General features: G+C 55.2%; 1 protein-coding gene across 1 annotated transcript in view; it reads right to left on the bottom strand.

The window, feature by feature from the left end:
• Positions 1–15,826, bottom strand: part of ESAM (endothelial cell adhesion molecule) — a 92,258-nt gene extending 76,432 nt beyond the window's left edge. Inside the window, exon 1 of the mRNA XM_084611662.1 lies at positions 15,692–15,826. Within this exon, the coding sequence (XP_084467788.1) occupies positions 15,692–15,776 (85 nt within the window). The 5' untranslated portion in view covers positions 15,777–15,826. The remainder of the gene's footprint in view (positions 1–15,691) is intronic.
• Between the last annotated feature and the right edge of the window lie 536 nt (positions 15,827–16,362).

The raw sequence follows: 16,362 nt of genomic DNA, 5'->3' as shown, positions 1-16,362 counted from the left end.
GAAAACTCATCCCTGCCGTAATTCCAGGGGAGAGGGCAGGAACCGCTGAGCCACTGGGGCCCCTTCCGGCTCAGAGGGCTCTAGGACTGACGCAGGAAGGCAGACAGTACAAAACATTAACTATCAAACCCATCGGAAACCTGCTTCACCCTGCTGCTGGAAACCACCACAGCCAGACGCAGATTTAGTGGGCAAATATAAGCAGCAACCACCACCGCCGGCAGAGCTAATTCTTTCACCACCTGCGTGGTCTTTGCGCTGATGTGCTCAGGAGCAGCACGGTTTTTATTCACATGTATGGGCTCTAAGCACCTGGCCAGCTAAGGGAAACTCCTGCCTCGGCCCCATCCGCTAGATGGAAAATGCTTTCTCTTTAAAGAACAGTTGCCCCCTGAATTTCTGATTTACACAGAGGCACCCAAATGCACGTGCCCCTCAGCCCCACTGTCCCCTGCCCTCTGACCCCAGCATTTCTCATTACTTTGGCGGAGGGAAGCAGGTACACCGGATTAATGATTTCTTTGTGGGAGACAGCTGCCAAGCAGGTCACATGCTGTTCCCCAGCTGCGTGTTGTGCCTTTCTGAGCACGGGGGTTTTAGCAGAGGTTTTGTCGTTAAGGATATTAGAGTCGCTAAAAACTCATTCCAGCATCCAGAATAAATCCAGGGGGGATTGCAGAGCTAGCCAGCCGGGTACCTCAACCGCAGCTACTGCGGGCATCTTGCTGGGCTCCAGAGCAATGCTGGGGAAAACGGCTCTCCCTGAAAGCAGGAACAGGTGCTGCCCGGACACTGCTTCTCGCCTGACACAGTAAGATGACATTAGCCTCGCATTAGCCTCAGTTGACCACCCTGATCTCACTTTGTTTTTCCTTGTGACCATATGGACACTTTATCCTTCACAAGAAGGAAGCAGACTGCAAGTCCCCAAACTGCCTCCGTGTTAAAGGGGCCAGGTCAGCTGCTGAAGATTGTTCTCTCCCTCTTTCTCTCTATTTCAAAGAGGGACAGTCTTGTCGAGTGACAGTGAGCTACTTGTCAAGAGATTCTCCCTTGCCTTTCAGGGGTGCCTTGTCTCACAATAGCCAAGGTTTTCCCCAAGCTCCAGCTCCTGGAGTCAGGGGATGATAAAAGACTCTTGGTTTTTGTTTTCAACAAAGTGTAAGTTTTTAGCCATCCTGGTTTCACAGAAAAGCCAGGAACAATGCCCTGAGAGGGATCTAGCAGCTCCAGAACCAGAAGGTTGCCATCCCCTCCTGTTGTTTGCACCTGTGTACGGCGGGTTCCCAACGCTACCCGGGCAGAATGCTGATGCTCAGGAGTAGCTTTGCATGCTGGAAAGGGCCACACAAGGGCAGGGCAGGATTTTTTTCCTTTCTCCATGGACCCCTAGGGGCCAACCCTTCTCCCAGCAAAGGCAACAGGAATTTTGCCAAAGACTTCAAAAAGAGCAGGCCTAGTTCCAAGACCTATCTGCTCAAAAAGCAATGCAAAAAACTCCAGCTACCCTGAGACTGACCAGGCCCTGGGTCCCCTCACCAGAGTCACAGCCTTCTCTGCTCCTATGGCTCATGTGCCCCAACTCTCCCGAGTTCCCTCCACTCCCCCAGCCTGCCTCTCCTTCCCATCTCACCCTCCTCATCTTTCTGGTGGGCTGCCCACCATGCTTGGGTGGAAGAGGAATTTGGGGGGCAGGCAGTTCCCAGGACTGCAGCCCCACTCTGCTGAGCCCAGCTCCTCCCAGCCTCACTGAGGGTGAACCTCACAGGGCGTTCCATGGATGTAGGTTCAGAAACGCTTTGCATCCCCACCAATTCCATGGGGAGTCCCCAGCCCGTCATCTCAGTCTGCGGTGGTGGTGACAGTCCCTCTGGCCGAGGAGCCAGGAGGGAATCCTAGAGACGCTCACTCTACCGGCTACAGCGTCACGTTTCCAGACCGGCGCAGGGCACGAAACAGCGACAAGCAAAGAACTCCCAGGCTGCCGCTCACACGCTCCCCCACCAAGGTTTGCGCATCTAACAAAAACCAACCGAAACCTTGTACTGATCTCACGCTCCCCTCAGAGCTCCTGCCACAGTCACATCTGCAAAGAATCCCTCACCTCCGCTACTGCCTCGGATATGCTGGAAAAACATCTTATGAAATCCAGGCCAGGAGAGACTTGAATGGAACGTTAGCCACTCAAAAGCCAGGAAACACTGTATTCAATATTCCAATTGTTGGCCCCTTTGTGACCCAAGCGGCTAATTGAAGTTCAGGGCCCCGAACGTTCCCATTGGTAGGAGACACTGAAAGAGTCTGGTATTCTCTTTTACGCAAGCTCGTTTATTTACAAGGAACGTACAAAGTCCTGGGCCTCCGAATGCAGAAGGAACCAGGAACAAGAGGACCCGTTTCTTAGCGCCAGCCCCAAGGCTCTTGAGCCAACACCAAAGCCAAGAGCTCTCTAGCTTGTTCCAGAGCTGCACTGTGCTCCCAGGCTCCTGCTCGGCTTTCTTGCCTCTCCCTCTCCCTGTGTTCTTGTCACTTCTCTTTTGTCTGTTCTCCTGGGCACACAATACCCAGCCCAACTCTCTGCCCACCCGAAGCTAGTTTCTGGGCAGGCTTTGAAGGTTTGTTTTAGGTGTGGCCCCTTACCTGCCTTCCAACAACTCTCTTCAGTGGTCTCATTCACACATCAGTTTGAATGAGGTTTTCACTCAACCCATAACAAGGTTTCATCCAGCTTTTACCAGTCATCAGCTGTAATTCTGCCCCTTGTGAGCATGCACGTACAGTACAGCTCACATGCTACTTCTCATACAATTTTGCATACGACTGTAGATAACACGTCGTGTGTCCAGCTCCAGGATATTGTATCGCAGTAGTGGGTAGAAGTTCCCCCGACAGAGCACAGTGCCCCATTGTGCTAGGGGCTGTACAAACACAGTGAGACGATCTCTGCTCCAAAGAGCTTGCAGTCTGAATGAGTTTAATGATAACACAGGCCTTGCCTGCGCTGTACTGATGAGGCACTGGTAGAAATAGACCCAATCACTAACTAGGATGCACATCTGGCTATTTAAATATGATGAAGAACTATTAAACCTCTCAGGGCAGGAGGAATAGCCCTGGAATCTAGCTGTACTATTTCACCCCCTTCATTCTGGAGATCCCCACTCCTTTCTAGCCAACCTCTCCTTTCTGCGAAATACCTCCCGCGGGTCCCCTCTCTCCTGCCATCAGCCCTGCCCCTCACGTCTCAGGGTTCAGAGGAGGCCTGGAAAGATGGACTTACTCCATCCATGGGCTAGCTTTTTAGACACAACAAATCCTGCACCTTGGCAGGGGGATAGGTTCGATGACCCTTCTGGTTCTCTCTCTGCAGAGGGGCAGAGGACTTGTTACGCTCTCCCAGAAGAGGGGACAACAATGGACTCTCCCCTTCCCTGTGCCTGACCATGGCTGTAAGTGCTGGGCAGGAAGGAGAGTAGCAGAGCTAACCGTCCAGCCCCTAGCCGCACACTCTGCTGAGGGCCTGGGGAGAACCAGGGTTGATTCACATCCGGCCTCGGGAGCTGTATGTCCCAGACAAGTCACTGACCTTGCTGACATCCCAGCCCATCTGCTGGTTTAAAGCCCTCTTCCTGGCATTGGCACTGCTGGGAAGGGGTCGGAGTTTCAGTTTCACAGCGTCAGCAACAGGGGTCACTGCAAACACAGCCAAACCAGTGGGGCAGCAGCAGCCCTGGCACCCCACAGCCTCAGCAACTCTCCCCATTTCATCAGGAGCCTCGCCACATCTGGCCTTTTCCTTGGAGCCCCAGCTCCTGGAGTCAGGGGATTAGGGGAGACTCTTGGCTTTCCTTAATCAAACAGGAATATCATGGTTGCAGAGAAAAGTTTCAAGTGTGAATGACCCTAAAGGCTTCAACACAGAGACAATCAGCGCTCAAGGGTTATTTCTGAAGCCTTGTGATTTTGAGGAGCTTACTCAATGTCTGAACCCTTGGGGCTAGTGATGCCGCCCATAGGGGACGTCTGGCAGCTCTTTGCAGGGGTTATTTGCTTATGCCCATATAAACTAATACAGCTTTAAAAAGTTCACAGTGTGAATTATGTCCGAGGTGCAGCAGAGCACACTTTGGACTGCTGACTTCAGCGAAGTCAAGGCAGTCAGAACACCACGCGTGCCCGGCCCTTGCTCCCTGGTGCGACTTGTACTCCAGACCCAGAGAGGTAGGGCTTGTTGCCAGGGGAGTTATTCCTGACGACGTCCCTGTGTGGACGCTCTCCTTCTGGAATAAGAGGGTCCACACAGAATGCTGCTTTAAATGCATGCACTACCTCCGTCTGAATTAACTTCCCTGGGTGGGCAAACCCTACCAATCAAGCATCTGCCTGGCCCATGGGAAACCTTTAGCGAAGGCTGGACAGACAGACAGCAGACAGGTACCTTCTCTGCACCGCGAGCAGACAGCAGAGATCGGACACCTGGGTTTTTAAAGCCAGGCTGATGCCCTTCTAGCCCCGTTTCCTTCATGGATTCGGCGTGTCCCCTTTTCATTGGGCTACTGGGCCCTACAGCAGCACGTGGCGACCCTGCCAGGGGACCGGGCTGGGCACTGGCGTGCTAAATAGACCCGGCCGAGGTGGAGCGGGGGAAGAGCCATCACCCCCATTTCACAAATGGGGCCCAGAGAGTCACCCCAGATTTTCACAAGTGCTCAGCACCCAGGAGCTCCTATGCCATTTCTCTCTGCAGGGTGTCTCCCCCTCTCCCCGGAGGGAAGGGGGGCCTGACAGGAAGACAGGTCTGCCTGTAGAGGACAGGAGATTCCCAGCTATGGCACCTTTTCCCCACTCAGAGGCTGTTGCTGGGAGCCCCAGATACTCTCTCCCAGGCACCAACTTCATGTGCAGTGCCCAGGTCAGATTCACCTACAGCCAGGGGGAGGAGAAATCCCCATCCCACTCCACCTTGCCTCAAACCCTTCCTTCCCAGCCATGGTTCTTCAGGCCCCTGGCCTCCACGCTGCCTGAGCGGAGCCTCTGTGTGCAAGACCTTTCTGCCCTCCCTCGGAGGGCCTGGAACCAGCCAGAACAGGGTAACCCCAGCGGGGGCAGCGAGGTCAGTAGAGGCAGGAATGCCTCTGGAGTGGCAGCCCTAAGGCTTCAGCTGGGGGCTGCCTGCAGGCAAAGCCCTGCTGAGGTCCCTCTCTCGGACCAGCTGCGGCGCTGGTACCATCTTGGATGGCCAACTCCAATCCCTGCTGGATTCAGCCAGGCCTAGTCCAACCAAAATAACAGAACCCACGGATACAGATTGACCCAATATTAGGGCATGGCGATACGGGGCACCCCTGGCCTGAACTGCATGCAGTGAAGACAGATGGGGAATCCCCACCGCTATATTACTGTCCTCTACCCGCGGGAGGCAAATGGCCCAAGTTTTCAAGTGACCAGAGATTCTGGGAGCCCAATTTTACACCTTAACTGCACTTGATTTTCCAGAAGTGCTGAGCACCTCTGCTCTGCACATCAGGCCCCTTTCAGGGGTTTCGAGTTGGAGCCCCCCAATCACTGAACGCTTTGGAAAATACAGGTCTATACAAACGATGCACAGCTTGGTCTCCTTCCTGCCCAGGCACTCACCCCAGGGGCCTCCCCTGCCCGCAGTGTGCGTTTGCTTTGCTGGGATTGGACTGGACTGCGGCGTTTTTTACAGCAGTTAACGCGGGCTAGATTCTGTTCAGTCTCTCTCTGCTGGGTTTATTTTCCTTAAAAGTCAGAATTACAGACGTGATGAGAACTCCAGGCATCTGTCAGCCCCTGGGGGGTGCACAGTACCTTGTTGGCCAGCAAGTGTTGCCCCCCCAGCCCCCAAGAACCAGTCCACACGGGATGTAGTGCTGCAGCTACAGAGCCTGGCTCTTTAAATAAAGCTGGAGAGGCTCCTTCTTTCAGCTCTGGAGGTCCCTGGTTCAGTCCCCAGTGTCGGCCATCGTGGCAGCTGTCACACTTCTCAGTGTGCCAGGAAAGCGTCTCAGGGCCAGGGCCGGGGCCAGTTCTGTCACACAGCACAGAGCGAAGCTCCGGCCATCGCTCTAGGACACACTTACAAGAGGAGAGACTGCACGTAACGCCACAGGAGAAGCTAGAATTGAGACCCAGGTCGCCAAAAACCTCAGCCTCCTGCATTCCTTGTGCCCTGGGGTCCTATCCACAGAGATCAGCTGATAACCACATATACTGACAGCAAGTAGCTGTCCATGGCCCCAGGTGTTTCAATAGGACAGAGCTCCTAGTCCCTGTGCACAAACACAAATTCATCCAGGGGCACAGTGGCCTGTGAGGCCCTCTAGGGTCAAACAGGGAGGGAGAGAATGGGGCTCTAGGGAGCAACCTCCCCAGCCTACTCCCTCTCCCATCCCCTGCCAGCTCCTTGCTGCCTGGCCCAGTGCTGAGAACGGAGGAGTCACTCTCCCTGCCCTCAGTACCACAGCAGCCTCCAGGGGCACGAGGTGCCATCGCAGGGCAAACCCCGCTCAGGGTCTGGGTGTGTGGCAGGGTTTGCAGCTGGCCTGGGGTGAGCATGCAGGGGAAGTCAAACAGAGCCCAGGCAGCCACTGGCATTTCAGACAACCTCCTCCCTCACAGATGGCATCCAGGCCCCCAGCACTGAGGACACCTGTCTGGCACAAGCTGCGACATGCCCAGAGGAAAGGCACATGCTCTCCAGCTCATGCTATGGCCGCTGTAGGGCATCAGCAGGATTGGGAGGGCACAGAGGGTAGATGCCACCAGCCAATGGAAATGGGCATTTGCAGGGCAGGCAGGAAATGAGAAGGACGTGTAAACCCAAAACACAGCATAGCATCAGGCTCTGGCCACGGCCCCTGGCATCACACGCTACTGACGATGCTCCGGTAAATATGGAGAATCTCAGGAGCCCAGGGCAAAGCGCTCCTCCTCCACAGAGCCAGAAACAGCCTTAAAGACAAAGTGCATGATCTACCAAGTTAAACAGAATTAAATAAAAGCCAAGGGAGAGGTGAGCTATTGGGGTACTAGTTTCGTTACAGCCCGACGATATTGACTCCTGCTTTACAGGGTCTGGGTTTGAGTGGCCAGTGCAGTAGTGATCAATGCCCTTCAGCGTTTGGCCGGGTCAGTTACCAGTATCCATAAGAGGAACTGCACTGATGCGTGTGTGTGGATTATATAACGTATCACACTAGGCGTATCATTTAGTTGCAAGTGAAACTAGGATTAGTTAACAAACCAGCTCTGACCCCATCTGGCTGAACGGTAGGAGCAAGCCTCCTCCAAGATTTTAAACGGGGACATCATGCTTTGGATTTCTGGTCCTGAGACCAGTCGGGATATTTCAAGGTCCAACAAAAGCCTCACCATAAAACTGGAAAGGTCACAGAAAAGAGACTTCCGACATTTTGCAGTGCTTCCTAATTCCGGAGTGCACTCCCCCAATCAGATTTCCACCCTATAAGCTATTAAACATTTGGGAATTAAAGGATGAAGACGGATTTCTTTTGATGACCTCGCTCTATAGGATTAAGATGATTACGCGATGTGAAACCGAGACAGAAATTAAACCAAGAGACAAGCGCTCTCCTAGAAGCACCGGTATTAGCATGATGGACCCTTGCTCAGGAGCGAGCATCACAGGAGACCCAAGTGGGGGAAAATCCTAAAAAAAAGGACTTTGAGGGAGGCCAAAGTGATGTTTTCTGGAATGGACCCCGTTATTAGCCTTTAAGAAGAGGAATATGCACTAACAGGAACCTCCCTTCCCTGACTCAGGGGCGTAGAAAGTTTGGCTGTTTGTGGGCAGTGACTATTTATAAATGAAGATATGAGGAGCTGGCCTTAGGAGCAGTGCATGTTGAGAAAGTCCCCCACTGCATTTCTCACGACCCTGGGGCAGAAGGAGCATTATACTCAAGAGAGTAAAATTCATGAAAAATGTGACTTCTCTACTCTAGATAGAAGTTGGCTGACTTGCGTTAACTCTTGCTGCGCCAAACGGAAGAAAGAGACAATTAGTTTGACACAAAGTTTAATTCTGTTGTTGCGTTTTCCTTGTATTTCCAGAACAAGGAAATTGGTGAAGCACTGGGACGATTTCATCTGGAATCTAGGCTCTCAGGCAGGCCAGCTTCAGAAGTGATGCCCGTTTCCCTTACTCCATTTTTGCGTTGGTCCCTCCCCCTTTGCAGATGGATGAATTCACAATCTTTCTCTATTCCAGGGAATTTGAAAGAAAAATGAAAACATTTCTACAGACCAGGCTTTTGAATCAGCATTCGCAAGTCTACAGGAATGTGGTGATGAGGTTCTCAAACAAAGAACTGTCCCTTGTTACGATGGCACCTAGCGCCCCAGCCAGGGATGGGGGCGGAGCGGGGAATGACTTTATGCTAGGCATTCATTGCACAAGGAGCTGGTTTAGCTCAATATTTTTACATTGGGGTGGAATTTAGGCTCCAGTTAAGCATAGATACGCTGCAGATATAATGCAATGCCTAGCCCCCATCCCAGGCCTTGCAAGTACTACAACCAGTGTCAATCTGGTTTCCAGGTAACTGACTTCAATTTGCAAACAAGACCATGAAGAGAGGGGCTCTTGGAAGAAACAGCAGCCTCTGGTGAGGGTCTGGGTGTCCCTGGGATCTGCCTGCATGTACATTAGAGATGACTGAAAAGAGCTTTTTAGAGTCATTTAGAGAGACTTATATTGGAAGCTGAAAACCCATTACATCGATGATGCACCTGCCAGCTTCTGTCCTTAGTGCAGTGCTAGCTGCAGGAAGGGTCCAGAAACAGTGCCACAAGGAAATAACTCCAAACAGGTTTCAGAGTAACAGCCGTGTTAGTCGGTATCCCCAAAAAGAACAGGAGGACTTGTGGCACCTTAGAGACTAACAAATTTATTTGAGCATGAGCTTTCATGAGCTACAGCTCACTTCATCAGATGCATTCAGTGGAAAATACAGTGGGGAGATTTTTTATACACAGAGAACATGAAACAATGGGTGTTACCATACACAGTGTAAGGAGAGTGATCAGGTAAGGTGAGCTATTACCAGCGGGGGGGGAGGGGGGGGAACCTTTTGTAGTGATAATCAAGGTGGGCCATTGCCTGCAGTTAACAGGAATGTCTGAGGAGCAGTGGGGGGTGGGAAATAAACATGGGGAAATAGTTTTACTTTGTGTAATGACACATCCACGCCAGTCTCTATTCAAGCCTAAATAAATCCAGTTTGCAAATTAATTCCAATTGAGCAGTCTCTCGGAGTCTGTTTTTGAAGTTTCATCTCGTGCGGGTCTTGCCCCTTTGCTAGAAAGTACAGATCAGGCTTCGCCAGGGAGAAAACTCATTGAAATTTTAGACCCCCAAGCTACAGAGGGCTCTGGCTATGGAGTCTGCCTTGTCACAACCATCCCCCTCCCTGTCCCCCCCTCCCGCCCCCCCCCCCCGGGTTAAACCTCGGAACTTTACACGCTCTTTGCGCAATGGCTCTGGACGTGCCTCAGAGCGTTACAACAGGATCATGGAAATTAGAACTGGAAATAGACAGTCACTCCCATTCCCCAGGGCCCAGTGCAGGACTGTTCCTTACAGCACAATCTTGTTAACATCCTAAGCTACTGCCACGACCTTTGGGGGAGGGGGGACTCCACAGCCTGGTGCAGCTGGCTCTTAGGAGGAGTTTCCTGATTCTCTTGTTCAATTCTCCTGTGTTGCAACAATGTATCGAACCAGGCAGTCCCTTCCGGAGAGCAGAACCCCCCCTCCAGCACCAGAGAGGCTCCGAAAGGTCCTTCCTGCGATAGCTAAAGTAGGGTAGCTCAGCATCAGTTACCACGGGTCAGTCACATGGCGTTAAACCTCGTGGGAGGGTTACACTGCATACCCACCCCAGCCTCAGAAGGCTGGCTCCTGTTTTACAGTCAGATCATTGCAATGGTCCAGACCGTTACTGGAAAGATTATGGCAACCAATCATCAGCCTGGGTCCAGGACATAGCCTGCCTCCTGGCCCCTGCAACACTGGAGAGCTGGTGTGACAGGCCTGGTGTCGAGGGCCAGGGGTGAAGGAAAGAAGCCAGCAGGAGGTAGGGCTGCCTGAGAACTCACCTCTTTACACTAGCGAGATAGAAACCCCACTCCAGTACACGCACAGATTTCACCAACCGTGCCAAATGAAGGAAAGTGACAGACTTCACGTTTCCCAAGCGAGCCCACACGGAATAAGATTGCCAATGCTGTGATCATCACAGATGTGAGCGCTGTTAATTCACAATTAGCTTCAAAACTTTTCAGTTACTAAAAAGTAACTTCCTTTCCCAGCTCTCGGTGATTTCAGCAATTCCAGGGTGGGAATCTGTAGGGTAGCATTTTTAATGGGCTTAGCGCTGTCACGGACTCTATAAGTTATATCGTCACAAATCATTTATAAAGGCCCAGACACACTTACACAGTGCCCTACAAACAGATTAACCACATGCTACGTCCTGCAGATTGCCATCTAAATTAGATCAAGCCAAACCAAGACAAGAGAACATTTGAGGCAAGGGAGGGTTGTGGGAACCACAAATGGTAAAAGGCAAAGCAAAGTAAAAAGCAGCACAGCAGAAATGGCGTCTATCACTGCAGCCTCCACCTGCTCTCCAAGCGGCCTGGTCTACACTATACGGTTAGGTCCACACAAGGCAGTGTAAGTCAACCGAGCTGTGCATGTGTCTACACCAGGGGTGGGCAAACTTTTTGGCCTGAGGGCCACATCAGGTTTCCGAAATTGTACGGAGGGCTAGTTAGGGGAGGCTGTGCCTCCCCAAACAGCCAGGCATGGCCTGGCCCCCACCCCCATCCAACACCCCCCCCCGGCCCCCGAGACCCCTGCCCCATCCAACCCTCCTGTTCCCTGACGGCCTCCCCGGGACCCCTGCCCCGTCCATCCCTCCCTGTCCCTGACTGCCCCCCGGACCGCCCGCCCCTCTCCTTCCTGCCTCTCCACCCCCCAGGACCCCTGCCCCCATTCAACCCCCGTTCCCTGCCCCGACCACCACCCTGAACTCCCCTGCCCTCTATCCAACCCCCGCCCCCTGACCGCGCTGCCTGGAGCACTGGGGGCTGGGGTTGCTACAGCCGCGCCGCCCGGATGGAGCCAGCCACGCACCGCGCATCACAGAGCACCGGGCCAGGCCGCGGCCCTGCAGCTGCGCTGCCCGGCAAGAGCTCGCAGCCCCGCCGCCCGGAGCATTGTGCCAGCAGCACCGTGAGCTGAGGCTGCGGGGGAGGGGCCGGGGGTGAGCCTCCCGGGCCAGGAGCTCAGGGGCTGGGCAGGAGGGTCCCGCAGGCCGGAGGTGGCCCGCGAGCCGTAGTTTGCCCACCTCTGGTCTTCACTTACATTTGGCTCCCACAGACATAAGTGCCCTGGTACGCTGACTTAATAACATCAGCGCCCAGAGCAGCGGAGAGTCACGGTCAATGTAGTTTGGTCAACAGGGATAGTGTAGACACTGCCTTACTGACACTGGCTGTTACTGGCCTCCACGAGCTGTCCCACAATGCCCCGCAGTGACCACACCGGTCACAGTTGTGAACTCCACTGCCCTCCCCATTGAAGCCCTGAGTATTTTTGAAATCTTTGGTTGCCTAGTGTGGTAAGCACCTGGCACTTCTCCATTGTTGAGTGTAACCGCCCAGCTGACCATGCCAGCTAGACGCTGCAGACGCGCTCCTGCCTGGAGCGGACAGAAGATACTGCATCTCCTGGGCCAGTGGGGAGAAGAGGCTGTGCAAAAAGAGCTCTGACCCAGCCACAGAAACATGGACATCAACGAGCAGATTGCTTGGTGGGAGGCAGGAGAATGGCTACAACAGGGGCCCGCAGCAGCACTGCGGGAGACCCAAGGAGCTGCAGCAGGCGTACCAGAAGGCCAGGGAGGCCAACAAGCGATGTGGTGCTAAAAGAGGAGGAGGAAGAGGACTTGGGGGTCACATGTTCCAGGAGATTCTGCAAGCCAATGCTGCATCGGGGAAGGAGCACAGGGCCTGGAGGATCACCACTGCGGACAGCCTGGAGAAGGACGGAGTGGAGAGGAGAAAGGTGCAGGTAAAGGAGAGGAATGTGCAGGAGGAGGTGCTTGTGCAAACTGAGATGCTGTAGACTCTGGCAGACGTGCAGATTCAACAATCCCATGCTCGCGTCCGCCTGCAGCCCATTGAGAATTCAATATCGGGACCTCCCTATACCTCCCTGCCCCCAACATCCCAGGTGGCAGCAGGGGTCAGTGCATTACCCTTGCCAATCCACCTTGGGAGACATTAAAGACATTCACAGCATCACATACACTGACCTGTGAAAGCCATGGTTGGTTTATATGTACCTGAAATGGAAATGAGTGTTCTTTCCCCTTCAAAAGTTCTGTTCCCTTAATTGATTAAGTTTTGTATTTTTTTTTTTAATTTCCTGGTTCATGTTACGGAATAAAATTATATTTTTGGAACAAAATTAACCTTTATTAGTTCACAACATTTGCTGTCTGGTGCTGAGCAGGTCTGACACTCACCAATTTCCTGTTACTTCACTTTGTCACAGAACCCATAACATCATCCACAGACATTATTTATAGGTGCATTGACAATGTTACAGTCCTACGTACATTGCACTCACTACAAGATTCATACCGGGCTGAAAATGAGCACGGCCAGGCAGAGCACCCTTCAGCAACACACACTCCTCTGGCACACTATTAAAAATGTCTTTCAAAGCCTCCCTGAACCATATAGCTTCATGTTGAGCTCTTCTAATAGCCCTGGTATCTGGCTGTTCACATTCAGCAAACAGCCACTCCACCGCCACCCTTTTCCCCTGTAGCTTCACAGATATTATGCAGAACACAACTGGCAGCTATAACCATTGGGATATTTTTCTCACTGAAGGCCAATCTTGTAAGCAAACAACGCCAGCAACATGGGCAGCCAGTGACACAGCTGTCGGGGGAGGCTAGCCTCTGGCCCCTCCCGTTCTGCCCACCCTTCCCTTTTGACCCCCTCCCCCGCAGTAGCACCCCCACCGCAACCCCAGCAGCAGCGGCCAGCCCAGGAGTGCCGTTGGGCGGCCAGCCCAGGAGTGCCGTGCAGTTGTGCCCCCAGCCCCGGTGCTCTGGGAGGCCGGGCGGTGCAGCCGCAGTGCCCACAGTGCTCCGGGCAGCCAGGCCATCCCCAGCCCCAGTGTTCCAGGGGGCCCGGCCCCGGCCCCGGCCCCAGCCCCAGCCGCCTTAAGTCCCTGCGGGAGTGGGAGGCAAGCCAGCCGGGGAGAGCACTGGGATGTGCAGGAGGGGGCAAAGCACGGCTACACTAGGCTGTTTGGGGAGGCACAGCCTCCCCCTGCCTACGATACCTGCCGCCCACGGTCAGCAACCCTTCAGATACTCAAAGGCACATTTGACTGTCATTCTGCACCTGCTGAACCTGTATGTGAATTGTTCCTTGGTGCTGTCGAAGTGACCGGTGTACGGCTTCCTGAACCAGGGGATCAAGAGACAGGCTGGCTTTCCCACGATCGCTATTAGCATTTCAACATTCCCAAAGGCAATTCACCGATCAGGAAAGAACGTCCCTGCTTGCAGGTTTCTGAACCGTCCTGCGTCTTAAAGAGGCGAGCATCATGCCTGACCAGCTCACACGGACGTCAGTAAAGCAGACTGCATCGGTGCAAGCGCTCCTGGTGAGGACGTGCACCACCAACACCAGGCGTCCAGTGTGCACATGCACCAGCCATGTAATAACCGCAGCGGCTGTACGCGGATGTAGCTTAGGTCGACATACGTTTGCAGTGCAGACAAGGTCTCTGTCTGCCTGTCCTTGCCAGCAAGAAGATATATCCAGGGGCACACACTGCACGTCTGCTGTGGGCTGCCCAGGCAGACTAGGGGCTTGTCTACGCTTAACACACAACAGCAGCAGAGCCGCGGTGCTGCAGCACTTCAGTGTATGCTTCCTACGCCGACGGACGGGGGCCTCCCGTCACCATCCATAGCACTGTCTACACAGGGACTGAGGGCGGCATCACTACGCCGTGCAGGGGGGTGGCTTTTTCATACCGCCGGCGGACGCGGTTACACCAGTGCAATTTGCTCGTGTTGAACGAGCCTAGAATGCAGCTCATTCTTCCACATCTCACCCGCTGTTTGAGACAGCGGCCGACGCAGATTGATTTGGAAGACCTAGGCTGCTTTAGCAGTCAAACCCAGAAAAGCATTTTGATAACTCCATGACTGGACCTCAGAGATACACCAGGTACAGAGCACACCGAACCCCACGCTAAATCAGACAGGACTTAACAGGCTTGATGCAGGAAACTCTGGGCGAACTTTTGTGGCGTGGGTTAGGCAGGAGATCAGACCAGATCCTAACAGTGCTTGGAATCAATCTCTCATTCAGGGAGGGTCTCTAGGACTACGACAGTTAAGGTTCCCTAATGGGTCTCATTCAAACCCTGTTTTCAGTTGCTTGTAACTTTCCAAAACATTCTCCTTTCTGGTTGATATTTCTGGGGCTCGGTCTCTTTCCATAAAGGTGACTTTCCGTTTGGAAAGTTTGAACAAACCCAGTTCAGGGAACAAACAGGGACAACGCACACTCACCGCACTACAAACAACGGAGACTTAAATAGAAAAGTTTGACCCACAGCTGGGAGTAGAAAGCTCAACTTGGCCAGGGCGACAGCCTGTGCAGAGAAACACTGTGGCGTGTTTGATGAAAGCTCGGCTCAACTGGACTCAGGTAGGGGTCCAAAGCCAGTGTACTTCTTGTGTGCAGCGCACAGGGGTAGAGTGTTTAACCCTTTCCAGGGCGGCGGGTGGTAAAGGCAGGCTATGCTGTGCACACAAGTGATGCTCAGTAAGGAAGCGGCTTGGCTACCCAGCCCTTCCCTTACCCCCTGTATTTTGGGTCCTCTGGCCCAGGCAAGGCGAACATCCACAGCTACCCTTAGACCAGGTGTTGAAAACGCCAGGGACACCCACTGTCCTGCTTCAAGGCAGGACCCAACCCGCGGGCAGCCTGGGGGCAGGGAGGCGCTGCCCCTGGGGATCCATTATCCCACCCCTGGCGCCCTCACGGGTTTTTGCCCTGCGGCTGAAGCGCCCGGGGCTGGCCCCGCTCCGAGCCATGAGACGAGAGGGCGCCCAGGCTGGCCCGGAGCTGCAGTGTCCGGGGATGGCTCCCCCAGGCGCAGACCCCTCTCCCCCGCCGCAGCAGGGCCAGGCGGACCTGCCCAGGGGGTCCGGGGCCCTCCGCGGCCGGCTCTGAGCCGGCAGCCTGGGGAAGCGCCTCCAGCTGCCCGGGGGCTGGAAACTTGCGAAATGGGTCGGGTCTGCCCGGGCCGATTGCGGGGCTCCCGGTGGGGAGCGGTCACCCCAGCCCGGAGCCAGCCCGTGCCTGGCGGGGGGAAGCGCCAAGGCACCCCGCGGAGGCGCGGAGCCCCCCGATCTGGGGGGCCGGGGGCTGAGCCACGCCCGCGCCTCGCACCTGCTGGGACGCCGCGCTCGAGGCTCCCCTCCCGGGACCGCTCCTGTCCCTGCCCCGGGGCAGAGTCCGGCCGCCCAGCCGCTCGCGATCCCCACCCCTCGGGCTGCCCGGCCCGGCCCGGCCCGGCCCGGCCCGGCTCACTCACCCAGCAGCGCGGCCAGCCCCAGGGCCAGCGGCAGCGGCTCCATCCCGCCGGCTCCCAGCACGGGCGGCTGCAGCGCCGCGCTCATCCCGCCGCGGAGCAGAGCAGAGCCGAGCCGAGCCGAGCGCGGCAGGTGCCGGCGCGCAGCCCGGGGCGGGAGGAGGAGTCGGGGGCGGGGCCCGCTGCCCAGGTGGGGCGGCTCCAGCAGGTGGGGGGAGCGGTGGGGGCGGGGCAAGCCGATCAGGTCGGGGGGGGGGCTCCCCAGGCGGGGGAGGGGCTGGTCCTGTGTCCCGGGAGAGCCCGTGGGAGGGGGGAAGCGCTGAGCCCGGCGCTGGGGGGGGGGGTTCCCCGCCCTGGCACTGCCCAGCCAGCAGCGCCCGGGAGCCGGAGCCTGCTCGATCGTCTCCTGGTTTTGCCCCCCCCGCTCCCCGCCATCAGACACAAGGCTGAGAGGAGGCTCCGGGCGGGGACTCAGATCGAGCCGGGCTCTAGTCCTCTAGCCCCAGCTGCAAAACGCAGAGAACAACTTTCCCTTCCCTCTCCCCTTCCGGGGGGGGCGGGGGAGCTCTTCAGGGCAAGGGGGGGTCTCAGCGTGGGTGCAGGGCTTGGCGCCCTGCCTCCCTGCTCAGCCCGAAGCACTGCTGGCATCCCCACATTATACACCTGGTCCTAAT

The sequence above is a fragment of the Lepidochelys olivacea genome, assembly GCF_965140295.1.
Source record: "Lepidochelys olivacea isolate rLepOli2 genome assembly, chromosome: 22".
Taxonomy (NCBI): Eukaryota; Metazoa; Chordata; order Testudines; family Cheloniidae; genus Lepidochelys; species Lepidochelys olivacea.
This window is presented reverse-complemented; position numbering and strand designations above follow the sequence as displayed.